This window comes from Pogona vitticeps, chromosome 1, assembly GCF_051106095.1.
Source record: "Pogona vitticeps strain Pit_001003342236 chromosome 1, PviZW2.1, whole genome shotgun sequence".
Classification (NCBI taxonomy): domain Eukaryota; kingdom Metazoa; phylum Chordata; class Lepidosauria; order Squamata; family Agamidae; genus Pogona; species Pogona vitticeps.
The window spans coordinates 258,040,591-258,053,181 of record NC_135783.1 but is presented as its reverse complement, the minus strand read 5'-3'; the positions used below and the strand labels follow the sequence as shown (position 1 = coordinate 258,053,181).

Genomic DNA, 12,591 nt, shown 5'->3' with positions numbered 1-12,591 from the left:
TAGGCTATAGAATATTCAAAAGGAGCTAAAGGATGCTAAGAACAATTATAACTGCACCACACTGTAATATGAAACCCCAGTTCCTTTGCATTTCATCAGAAATCTAAGCCCTGATGCCCAAGATTTGCTTTCATGACCTCTTTGCCTTTTCTTCTCATTTATTTTCTAGCCATTGTGTAGACTGCTTCCTGTCTGCTCCTATCTCTGCTCCTTCCCACAATAGTAAAACTGTGTGAATAGCCATTGTTTTTTTTTAAAAAGCTGTGCATATGCAACAACAACAACAAAAAAACCTTGTGAAGTTGGGGAAGATAACTACACTCCAATACTGAGTTTGGTAAAATTGGTTAACTCGTTTTGTGTTTGATGCACATTTTGATTTCCTTGGCATGAAGAATTAAGTTTACTGAAGGCAGGATGCTGGATTCTATTTGCTGATTCTATCTTTTGATAACAACAGACAAGCGTACACAAACTGTTCCCTTTCTAGACATAGGCCACTCTACAGCCTGGTGTATAGTTTGTGGCAAATGGATTTCTGTCATCATTAGTTTTCTGTAACTACACATCGGCAAATGTTTATTTTTCAGCTGAGATTTCACGCATTGCTGCCAGACATAAAGTGATTTTTTGACAGATTACACACAAACACATGCATGTACGCATGTGCGCGCGCGCACACACACACAGTTTCTCATTCCTTCTCTCTCTTCTAGAGGGATAGACTGACCCATGACTTTTGAAATTGATGCAGTATTTCCATATGATCTTGAAAGGTCAAGTTCAAGACATGGATAGTTCATGTCCAGCCTACGCATTGGTAAAATCTGAGAATCAGGAACTTCCTTTAAATGGGAGACATGGACTTGCACTTGCCCCTCTCCAGAACACTTGCATGCAATTCTCCTACCCCATTTATTTTCCTTTCCTCTTCTTCTTCTGTTTTGAAATACAGCCACAGGGAGAGCAGTCTGTAAGGGGAAAACACGTATTCAGCTGGCTGATGTTCTCAACTCCTTCCCACACAAAGGTAGGACACCAACTGGGGAGGAGTGTTTTTAGTACAAAAATCACTGGGAAGAATTAAGAAGAAGATGGATCACATGCATGCAGAATATGTGCTCCACCACTGAGCTACAATCATTCCCTCATCTAGATTTGCCACCAATAGATCTGTGTCTGTGTCTGTTTGTGTGAACATGTGCAGACTACAAGGTATCTCTCAGCATTTCTCAGTGGTGTTTTGCACTCTGAGCCCAGAGCTTGCAAAATTATTTGTTGGGGGGGGATTAAAACCCACAGAATCACCCCAAGCCATAAGAGATTTTGAGAGTGTAGTGAACAACAAGAACTACAACTTTCCTAAGTTCTAGCCAAGTTCATCAATAGAACAAAAGTCCCCATTGTGTGCTGCTCTTTATTTTGTGATAAGTGACCTGGAGGTTCAGGACTTAAACTTTTAAAATCTGTCAGGGCTTAATCTTGGTGTTTTTCTCTAAAAACAACCATATGACTTAACAGCACACAACACCCTTAGCTTTATTTGTCAACATCTGACAGAAGTTAGGTCAGAAAGAGAGGGAGGGAGGGGGGATATAAGGTTGTTTTAAGCAACACAAGGGCCATTCCTGTACATGTTCTCTGTTTTCATTTGGTGTGGTGAAGAATTCTGTACCACATAACCACTGACCACAAGACAGATGCACCTGTAGCAACGCAAAGGTTGGCAAGCAATCTTTTCAAAATCCACATCAATTAACATACCTCCATGTGACCTGGGGCACCTCTGAGGAAAAAGAAGTGGATATGAAAGTGTGTTTGTTTTACCTTGACATGCTATGCAATAAGACATTTCATTCCATATTTATTTAAGGATTTTAGCAGTATGCCAGACCTAGTAGGAGATGAATGAATGTTTTCATAGTGCTGTTGCTCAAATTGTAGGCTACTTTTGTCTGAATGCTGAGAGCTGGCAAAAAAACTTTTAGCTTGACTGCTCACAGGTGTATAAGAAAGACATTTGATTTCTGTGTGTCGTTGTTTTTCAGTTGATTACTTGTATTAACATTCCAAAATGGAGAAGTTATATTATCAGAGACTCACAAGTTATGGAACACATGCATATATTCTGCCAAGCATTAACAAATATGCTAATAAAATAGTCAATCACAAGCAAAAATAAAGAAGCAACGAAAACATTTTCACAAATATTTACAGTCCATTAGTAAATGGATAAATAGGGCTAGGCTGTCACACCTTGCTTTCTCTTGGCATAATTTTTTTAGGTCAGGGCTATTCAACCAATGCTATCTGCACTGTTTAACAAGAATGTGAAGCAATCACTGGTGGAAAAGCACTGCTTCAGGATGCAACAGGTAGCTTGTTTCTAGTAGTTATAGATACTCATGTATATAAGAAGTATAGATGCTTAAGCACATTTAAAATCACTTTAATTTGCTATGCATAGATTTAATTAAACATTTGGTTTCTATTTTCATGGGTGGGCCTGCTCCAAAATGATGTGGCTTCACAGACCTGCCTTGACATTGAACAAGGACATTTCAGAAGGGGAAGTCTGTTCATATTGAAGTCAATATGTGTGGGCTCCCGAAGAATCTTGATCTCTAACTGTGCAGATTTCCAGCTGCTGTGAAATCCAAGACAAGTAGGAACCCCTTCTCAGATGTTCAGATCTTGGGATCAGGGTTAGAGGTATGACGGTATTAACCTCTTTGGCTGCATTAAGGTCCTTCACATGATTAATGTATGAAGCAGCCTGGTACCTCAAAACGATGTATATGTTTCAGTATTCAACCAAATTAGGAATTATATACTATTACTCTGTATTAAATTCTGCATTATATAGGGCAGTGTTTTTTTAAACCATCCATATAAGACTTGTATTCCTAACAGCATTTTGCTGCCTATAGCAGCTGATTTTTAAATTGCTTTAAATTATTGCGAATGCTGCAAATGAGCAAGAAGAGAAGGATATAAACAAAAAGTTCCAATAAGAAATGAAAAATTTCATGTGCAATCTCCTCTAAAGTAAGTTTCACTGAGAGCAACAGGACTTACTCTCAGTCAATGTAGGATTACAAACTAAAACAAGCTTTCTATTTTTAGCACCTGAGTTTTTAGAATTAGATTTCTAAGGAAAGGATCCTTGCCATGAATTTCAGTGTCATTAGCCTATAAATATTCAATTAAACTCTGCACTTCTTTCAAATATATTCATGCTATATTGTAATAAAAACATGCTTGCTTGCAGTTCTGATACTAAGACAATGCATGATTATGGTTTAATGTGTTGAAACTGAGTCCTTACTGGAACACTACAAAAATAACTTATTTAATATATAATCTTCTAACTCTATTGCAAAACATCAGCTTAAACACAAAGTTTACAGCCCCAGCTTTTATACTGATTGGCTGCTGTGTTTCTCATTCTGGCCCTGCACATAAGACTACAGATAATTTTCAAATGGACGCTTAGTTAAGCTTGCTTTGCTTTTTCTCACATTAAATGAATCAATGGAACTTGTTGCTGAAGGTTAATAGCACAGCTGGGACCAAAACAAACAGAAGGAGGAGGAGGAGGAGGAGGAGGAGGAAAAAGGAAAAAGAAGAATCCACCTGCCAAGACAGACTTAAGACGCATAAAGCACCACTCACTAGTGAATGATATGTAGCAAAGATTCTGATTTAATGTGATAAAAGAACCTGAACATCAAACAGCTTGAACTTTCCAAATTCATTATTTCAAGTATGAATTATTAGATTAATTAGTGAGCACCCAAATATAGCGTAAAATAAGGCCCAGTTCATTTAATGGTGTTAGATTATCCTATCTCAACAACTTCCACAAATCAGGGTTAGGAAAGCTGGTGAGAAAAAGGTTAGCCCATTAATTGCCTTTCTTTTCCACACAGTTCACAGCCTGCTTTCCTGATCTCTTGCCATCCGCTTTGCCGCTTAGAAAAGGGATTTTCTTCATGAAATTCTGGAGACTTTTAAGAAACAATGTGGGCATGCATGGATTCTTTTAAAAAAAAGAAGAAAAAAAGAGAACTGCATACAAATTTGTAAATTTTGGTTTATATGGATGAGGGCAAATTGAGAAATAGTTACTATAATTTAAATAGAAATACCATTCACCAGCCATGGTGACCAGGAACATGCGTGGCACCTGCTCAATCTGTTGTGCATGTCCTCACCACTGAGGGGCAGCTCAAGACTTCTGCTCTATCTTATCATGGTTCTTTATTTTTAAAGTGGGTGTGGACTGGATAGTCCTTCAAACAGAGAACACATCTGGGTGGAGGAGTGTTCTTTGACAGCTCATCAGACAAAGGACTGTCCAGAAACAGAAAAATGACCACAGCATCAGGATATCAGACAACAGACTACCATGCTGTCTCCTCTTTCTCAAGGATAATTGATGCTAGGCCGTGTTCCTCCCCCCCCTCCTCCATTGTGATACACCTCCTCTCAGGGTATCCAGTGACTGGATGGGAAAAGTTAAAAGTTTCTGGTGTCCCTCTAATTTCTGTCTAAATAAAGACTGAAAGTTGTTCACCCTCAAAGGCCTGTTGTCTAAAGGAAGTATGCTTCTGGCCTACACAAAGGGGCAGCAGATTGATGAGGAAGGGAGGCTGAGAGATGCAATGAAAGTCCAACTCAGTAATACTACATGGAAAAAGAGAACTTGCTTGCCTTAGCCTGAAAGATAATGCAAAGCTATTTGTTTAAAAAAGTGAAATTGCAGTTCAAAAGGAGAATCTTCTCCACCAAAGTTGGGGAACCAATATTATGTAATCCCAACTGGTGGGCATTTTCAGTCTCTCTTCTGGACTGCAGGCTTGCAGTCACCTTAAACAGAGGCTGGAACTACCATTTTCAGAAGATCATGTTCTCACTCTAGAATTCTTCTAGAATATTTCAACTCACCCCTAGGAAATATTCAGCAAAACTGTCTTGTCAATAGGGCCATCGGTGAATAGGCAGGATAATTTGGGGTGCATTTTTCCGTCCATTGACTGTTTAATATTATTTTTAACACTGTAGATGCCAAACCTATTCTTTGTTAGAGAGATTTCACATCTTTTCCTTCTAGGCTTCCTCTAGTCCTTTCATCCCAGAGAACTTTTGGCAAAATTGTCAATTGCATTTTGCTACCTACAATATAGGAAAATTTTGGGGAGCCATTTACCTCACCTGAAGTTTAGCATATTTTAAAAATAAAAATTGGTGTTTCCCCGCCCCCCCGGCAACCCAGAGGAGAGGATATGCGATTCTGAACCATTTCCGATCTGAACTTTAGCAAAAATGTGTTGAGAGAACAACTATATTGTGCAAATATAAGGGGAATCTAGAAGAATATGTAGCATCAGATTCAAAAGATTCCATTGGTGGAGAAGTGCTTGCTTGCTGCACATACAACAAAAATTGTGCAGGAATTCCTCCACCCCCTTTGGCAGCATGTCTGTCATGCAACTGGTCATGTGCCAATTGTAAAATCAGTGGCACACAGGACACCCCAGCAAGGTGTTGGGGGTAAACTGCCCACGTGAGTATCATTGTGTGCAGTCCCCATCCCTCCCCCGATTCTGACATTCTACTTTTCTTGGTGAATTTTAAAAGAAATCTCTATCTGCATATATGGGCATCTCCATGAATGCAGAAATGTTCATTATGTTTTTGTTAGTGGCCTTGGTTTGCTTCCAAACTAATCTGGACCATGGCAATGACTCTGCTATTAGAGACCAGAATGAAAATTATTATGACGAATGGCCTTTGTTGTTGAGTGCTTTTGCTAATTCATGGTTTTGGAAGAGGTAGCCATGTTAGTCTGCATATCAGGCAAAATCCAGAGAACAAAACAAGACAAAAATGTGTGGCACCTTAAAGATTAACTATTATATTTTAATGTAAGCTTTCATGGATATGTCTATTTCGTCATTCAACATTTCATTCTGTTTCCATATGACTGACGAAATGGGCTTGTCCACAAAAACATTGAAATATAACAGTTAGACTTTAAGGTGCCACATGTTTTTGCCTTTTATTTTGTTTCTTTGAACTTTGCCTGGTTTGTTAAATCAGTGTCTGCTTATCTGTACAGCTATGAAGCTGCTCTGCAAGATATTTGTTCACTAACTGAAACTTTTTTTTTTTAAAAAAAAAACCTACGACTGTACTAAACCTTTAAGAATTCCTACATATTTCCTAATTTATCTTTTATCATCTGGCATGGCTTCTTCTCTAAAGCTGAGATGTTATTGATCTAACACCATTTCAGATGCTATAAAAGTTTCCATTTCACATTCTTCCTTGCTCTTCCCCAAGCCTATTCCTGTCAAACCCTACAGAGAAATGCTCAGCCAAAAATAGTAGTATTAGTAAATAGAAGAAAGTATAAAGTGACAGCTGGCTTATCGAATTGTGCCTTGGTAACTGAGTATCTGTTCTTCTACTCAAGGACCACTTACTGCCCTTTAACCAAAACAGCTGCAGAATACATTAACTGTTACAAGATGAAATACGCTATTTGATTTAAGAAAGGGGCAGGGAAGAGGAAAGCAGAAATCCTACTGCAGCAGTCTGGCATTAACTGGATTTGAAATAAATTGCACGTGGCAGGGACCATCTGGCTTCTTAAAGAAACCAAGCAGAGCTTGGGCTGTCTTAGGATACTCCACTTCTTTCCGTGACTGACTGTAATCAGAGACAAGGAGGTTTTAGGAGCAGAGATTTGCTGCAGGTAGCAGTGCCAGAACACGCAAGAGCAGCAGCACTTGCTTCAAGGCACTGGAATATATGACCAACATTAAACAAGCATTTTAGAGAGCACAGGAAAGTGGAGGACAACAGGAAATCATTTGTCTTTATTATGAAAAATATACCCTGTAATTCCCCACCTAATAATAAAGTAGTTGGGGGGGGGGGGAAATGCAGAACACAGATAGGTAGAAATATATCATACAGAAAAGTATATGTGAAATGTGAAAGAAGAAAGACTTGGAATGTTTTTCTCACTTCTACTTTACTTGACTAAACAAAAGGGAAGAGATTCTGCCCTGGACTTCAGTGATAAATGTTTTAAGATTACCGGAAGGAAACTTTTTTTCTGAACAAGAAAAACCCAGAGGTCAACACCACTGAGGTTTCTGTGTCCTCTCACACCCACAATTCATTTTGTTGATGCAACTAACCTGTTACAACAACTGGGGTGTACTTCTAATAACAAAAATATACCAGGCTTCTGCTAACTACTGCAATCTAATAAAGTAAAATATCAACATTCAATTAAATAGATGTTTGACAGGTGTTGATAAAAATAGCAAGTGAGACAAATTGTGTCCCAGGTGTACTTTCCATTGTGGAGTTTCTACAACACACTTTCAGAGTGGTCCTTCTCCCCCTACCCACATTACGTAACTCCTTTTCTGCTACTTTCTGGATTACAGCTTTGACGTAGGTCTTTAGTAATGGGTTTAATAAGCATCTGTTCAAGCTGGCCATTCTCAGAAAGTAATTAATACAGTGGGGTTTCGACTTACGAATGGCTCGACATACAAACGTTTCGACTTACGAACCGCCCTCATAGGAATATATGGACTCGACTTACGAACTTAGATTCGAGTTACGAACTCTATTTTTCCCTTTTTTTTAAAGCTAAGTCATCTTAGGTTAAAAGGAAAAGAGGAAAAAAATATCCCCCTCTAGTGGCAGAAGGCGGAATAGCAGCTTCCCATTAGTTTCTATGGACGAAAAGAGCAGATACGGATTAAATGGTTTTCAATGCATTCCTATGGGAAATGCAGATTCGACTTAAGAACTTTTCGATCTGAGAACTGCCTTCCAATACGGATTTTCGTAAGTCGAGACCCCACTGTATGTTTGTCCCATGCTCAAGAACCTCAAATATGTCTTAGTAATTTCCTGAATGTCGATAACAACAACGTTCTTAGAACTGCAGAGCTATAAGGGACCCTATGGATCATCAAGCCCAGACCACGCCAAGGATACAGAGGGAAACTGAACTCCCAACCTCTGGTTCCACAGCCAGATGCAAAACCCACTGAGCTATCCAGTGGTGTCTTATATATTTACACCTTCTTCTGTCCAGCACGGTTTACCACATTAGCTGTTCTGAAAAGCAGGCTATATATGTGCTAAATAAATTACTAAATTGAAAGAGCATAGTAGAAAAATTACCGTGGCACTGAAATCCTTTCCATGCACTAAATCTCATTTGCATTTTTAAATAGTTATCTATCCTTAAGGCACAAAGAAGCACTACTGCATTAAGTGACACAAACCAAACAGTGCAATTCTTTATGGAATTGCCGTCATGGTAATGGGATGTTCTTTCTGACGGTAAGAGGCTGTGAGAGAACTGGTGGCTGCAGGGCACAAGAATCAAGTGTAGTACATGCAGATAGAAGTTTGGGATTTAATCAGTGGAAACAACTGGAAATTCATGTTTCCATGCCAACAAATAAAGCTTTAAAAATTACACTTTTATTTTCACACAGTAATCACTCAATCAAAATTATATCATCTGATACAGGTCACATTAGCAATGATTAACAGCCAAATTTAGCTTTATTTTAAAATTTCAATTGCTAATATCATGACAGTAATCTCCATGTAAGGTTCTGACTTTTCCCTGGAATTCTGTGTTGTTAGATTAGTGTAAGACTCTTCATTTGTTCCAAAATGGTGAACACTTGTGGAGTGTCTTTCTCAGACAGGGGAAACAAGGACGAACTTGTCGCTCTACAGAAGAGATTTTAACTATTCTGCCCTCCCCCTCCCCCCAATAGCTACAGCTGGACTATTTATTTTAAATGGTTTTTTTGCAGATCTTTTTTCTAAATCATTCTGGAATTTCTTAAAGTGAACCATCTTGGAATCTAAGGAAAAATAACAATTCCAAACTGGCATACCATACTGGATTTTGCAAAGACAGCTAAACTAACACCTAGTTTCCTCTAATTGGCATAGCCATATGAAATTTATCTGTGACTTCCTATGCTTTTCACAACAGTGCTGACTCCTGAAAAGTGGTGAAGGGTTAGAAGAAAAACTAATGTGTTATATACGAATGAATGAGACACAAGGGATCCCACTACTTTTCCTTAGTCAGCACCATAACACATAACTCTCTGCTCTACAATGAAAGATCCTGACATCTCTGAGCCATATTTCAATTTCTTCAATTTGTTCAGAATCTCTGAATGCATCTTAGCTAGTACTTATGGCAAATTGTCCACCTTTTGAGGGCTTTTTCTTTCTCATTCACAGGGCCTAAAATATAGCCTGTGTGCAAAACATGTGCCAGGTTATCATGAGCACTGATAAATTAAATAGACTGTGAATATATACAGTGGTGCCTCGACTTACGAACGTCCCGACTTACGACCAGCTCCGGCTGCAAAATGTTGCTTCGACTTGAGACCGGAGGTTCAACTTACGAATGGAAAAAAAAAGGAGGGGAAGGCAGGGAAAGACGGAAATTTGGACTGCTTTCAGTTAACCATTGGTTAGTGAAGAGGCTGCTTCTCTGCACCTCATTTGTCCCAGCGGTTAGAGAGTGTGGCTTCGGAGAGAGACTTCAGACTGCCTGGTACTGCCTGGTACTGTACTGTACTTTTTTTTGGCTTTTTAAAAATTTTTGCTTTTTGGACTTTTGACTTTCTTTTTTAAAACGGACAGACTGTCTGTTCTGGGTGAGTACTGTATGTGCTATACAGGGTTTTTGCAGATGGGTTTTGGCTAGATGGGGGGTTATGTTTCTGTGCTCTGATGGGTCTTGTAGTGTGGGTTTAAAATGTGAAAATTAGACTGTAATATTAAATTAAAATTAAATGTGAAAATTGCACTGTAATTTTAAAATGGAAAAATTAGACTGAGAGGTCTGTTTGCTGGAATAACAGTTGCTGGATTTATTTATTTATTTATTTATTTATTTATTTATTATTTTTGCATTCTGTGGCTCCTAGGGTTTGCGTACTGTGACATCTCTTTTATTTTAAAATGTGTTTGGTTTTAAAAGGTGTTTAGTTTTGAAAGGTGTTCGGCTTTAAAAGGTGTTTTAGACTCCAAACTCCCCCCCCATTGTCTTCTCTCTCTCTCTTCTCTCTTTTTGTGCTTAACAGCACAAACGTTTGTCTGAGGGGTGTACCCCAGTGATGACCTTCTTTCTTTTCTCTTTTCCCCATTGTTCCCTCCCTCCTTTTCTGTCCTTTGTTTAACTTAAGTCATCATAGGTTAAAAGAAGAAAAATTCTCCCCCTAGTGGTAGTGGATGGATTAACTGCTTTTGCATTCGTTCCTATGGGAACGAATGCTTCGACTTGCAACCGGCGCCTCGAGATACAACCAAAAATAGCCGGAAGAGATTAATCGTACAGTGGACCCTCTACTTAAGGAATTAATCCATACTGGAACGGTGGCTGTAAGTCGAAAAGTCTGTAGGTCGAATCTCCATTGACCTACAATGCATTGAAAACTGATTAATCCCACAACTGGCAGTTTTTATTCTATTTTTGTTCCATTTTGGTTTTTTTCTGGTCTGTAAGTCGATTCTCCGGCTGCAAGTCGAATCTAAATTTTGCAGCCAGAGAAGTCTGTAACTCGAAAAGTCTGTAAGTCGAGCCGTCTGTAAGTCGAGGGTCCAATGTATTTCAGTGCATTTCAATGGGAGATGGTGCTTTGACTTATAACCATTTCGAGTTACGACCATCTTCTGGAACAGATTAAGTTGTTAAGTCGAGGCACCACTGTACATATATACACATACATACATATACATATACAGTGGTGCCCCGCATAGCGACGTTAATCCGTTCCAGGATTAACATCGCTATGTGGATTTGTCGCTATGCGGGGGGGGGAACCCCATAGGAACGCATTAAAACAGGTTTAATGCGTTCCTATTGGGGTGAAAACTCACTGCTATGCAGGGAATCCTCGATCCGGCCGCCATTTTCACTGCCCGGTAAGCGAGGGCAGGGCGCGAAAACGCTGCAGGTGGCCATTTTGCAGATGCAGCGGCCATTTTGGAACCGCCAATCAGCTGTTTAAAAAACTTCGCTAATGCGATCGCAAAAAATGCGTCACTATGCAAATTCGTCATTAAATGGTGCGCTCGTTAAGCGAGGCACCACTGTACATATATACACATACATACATATACATACATATACACACACTATTTATTCTAATATGCTTTTTCCTGCACTCAGTAGCAACTTATGACTGGGATCTAGTCTACTTGCACGCAGCAGCCATTAAAATCCATGTTAAACACGTATGACTAGCTCAAGTATCAATGGGTGAAATCCAACAGTAATTAGCAACTATTTAGTTATTAGTGTAGGCCCACTGAATCATTTGGGAGTTGGTGAGTTAACACCTCTATAAATTCCACTGCTTCAGTGGGCCAACTCTAGTTGTAACTTATTACAGGATTTCAGATATTGATTGCAAATGAAACCATGATAAGCAGCAGGCTGAAACAACAGATTCTATAGCATCTTTGAAATGGGAAAAATTATTTGTAGTAAGTTTCATGGATTTCAGTAAGCTGAAAACTACAGAAATGTAAGTCAAATAAAACAAGATAGTCTTTAAGATGACACAAAGCTTTTTTCTGTTTCTCTTGCAAAAGACTAACATGGTTCTCCTAACATTTCAGAGAACTCTATCTGTAACTTTATTCATTAACCTGCTATTAAATCCAATTTAATTGAATCAAATTTATGTTTGAGTAGAGAGGTCTACAATATTCTACAGAACGTACTAAATATTAATTCCCCGAAACATATTAGTGCTTACTTCTGAGTAAACATGAACAGGCGTGCAATGTTAGTTTAAATCAGGCTGGATGTCTGAGTATGTTGACCCCAAGAGAGCCCTGGAGGAAGAAAACTACATCAAAAAGCCTATTTAGAGGGAGGGCAGCAACAAAAGTCCTCACTTGCTGTTGTGGAGGCCCTCAAGCTGCATTTCTATTTGAATTTCTTCCTAATAGGTAAAAACTTTTTATGGAACCCCAAAATGCTGGGAAAAGTATCCCTGTTCCGGCGAGCAGAGACAATAGTGTCATCTCTGATAAACTTTGGATACTGCTTCTGGATTCTGATTCATGTAAATATAAGTGCTGTTCCTTTTTCCAGTTGACTTTAGAAATGACTTTAGGGAATGGAAGGAGGCACCACTACAAGAAAATATGAAATGTTTTATAGCTTCACTTGATTTACTTGCCTCAGATGAGCATTACAATATATAAAAAAGAGGAAAAACCATCTCACATTAGCAGAGTGTTTGAAGACTTAGTTTGCAACTTCCTCCTTAAGGAACAGGAAAGAACTGAGCAATTTTCCATAACTGGCTTGTGCTAAAGTTACCTAAAGCAAGATAATGTATTAAGCGTCTTTTTATCTGTTTGCTTCCTCTTGGCATTTTAGTTCCACTTCAGAGTCCATTCTTTGAAGATGCTATCTAGCTAGTTAGAAAGGGCACAAGGACTCAATCATGATATGCATAGTCAATGACACTTAACTAAGGAAATGTGCTGCCT

At 38.8% G+C, this 12,591-nt stretch overlaps 1 protein-coding gene across 2 annotated transcripts in view; it reads right to left on the bottom strand.

The window, feature by feature from the left end:
* Nucleotides 1–12,591, bottom strand: part of KCNQ1 (potassium voltage-gated channel subfamily Q member 1) — a 417,925-nt gene that overhangs the window by 90,669 nt on the left and 314,665 nt on the right. Inside the window, exon 17 of one of the 2 annotated variants that reach the window (XM_078383845.1) lies at nt 158–971. The exons of the other annotated variant lie outside the window; for it this stretch is intronic. Within the exon in view, the coding sequence (XP_078239971.1) occupies nt 639–971 (333 nt within the window). The 3' untranslated portion in view covers nt 158–638. Of the gene's footprint in view, nt 1–157; nt 972–12,591 lie in introns of those variants that run through there. 2 annotated transcript variants of the gene reach the window in all.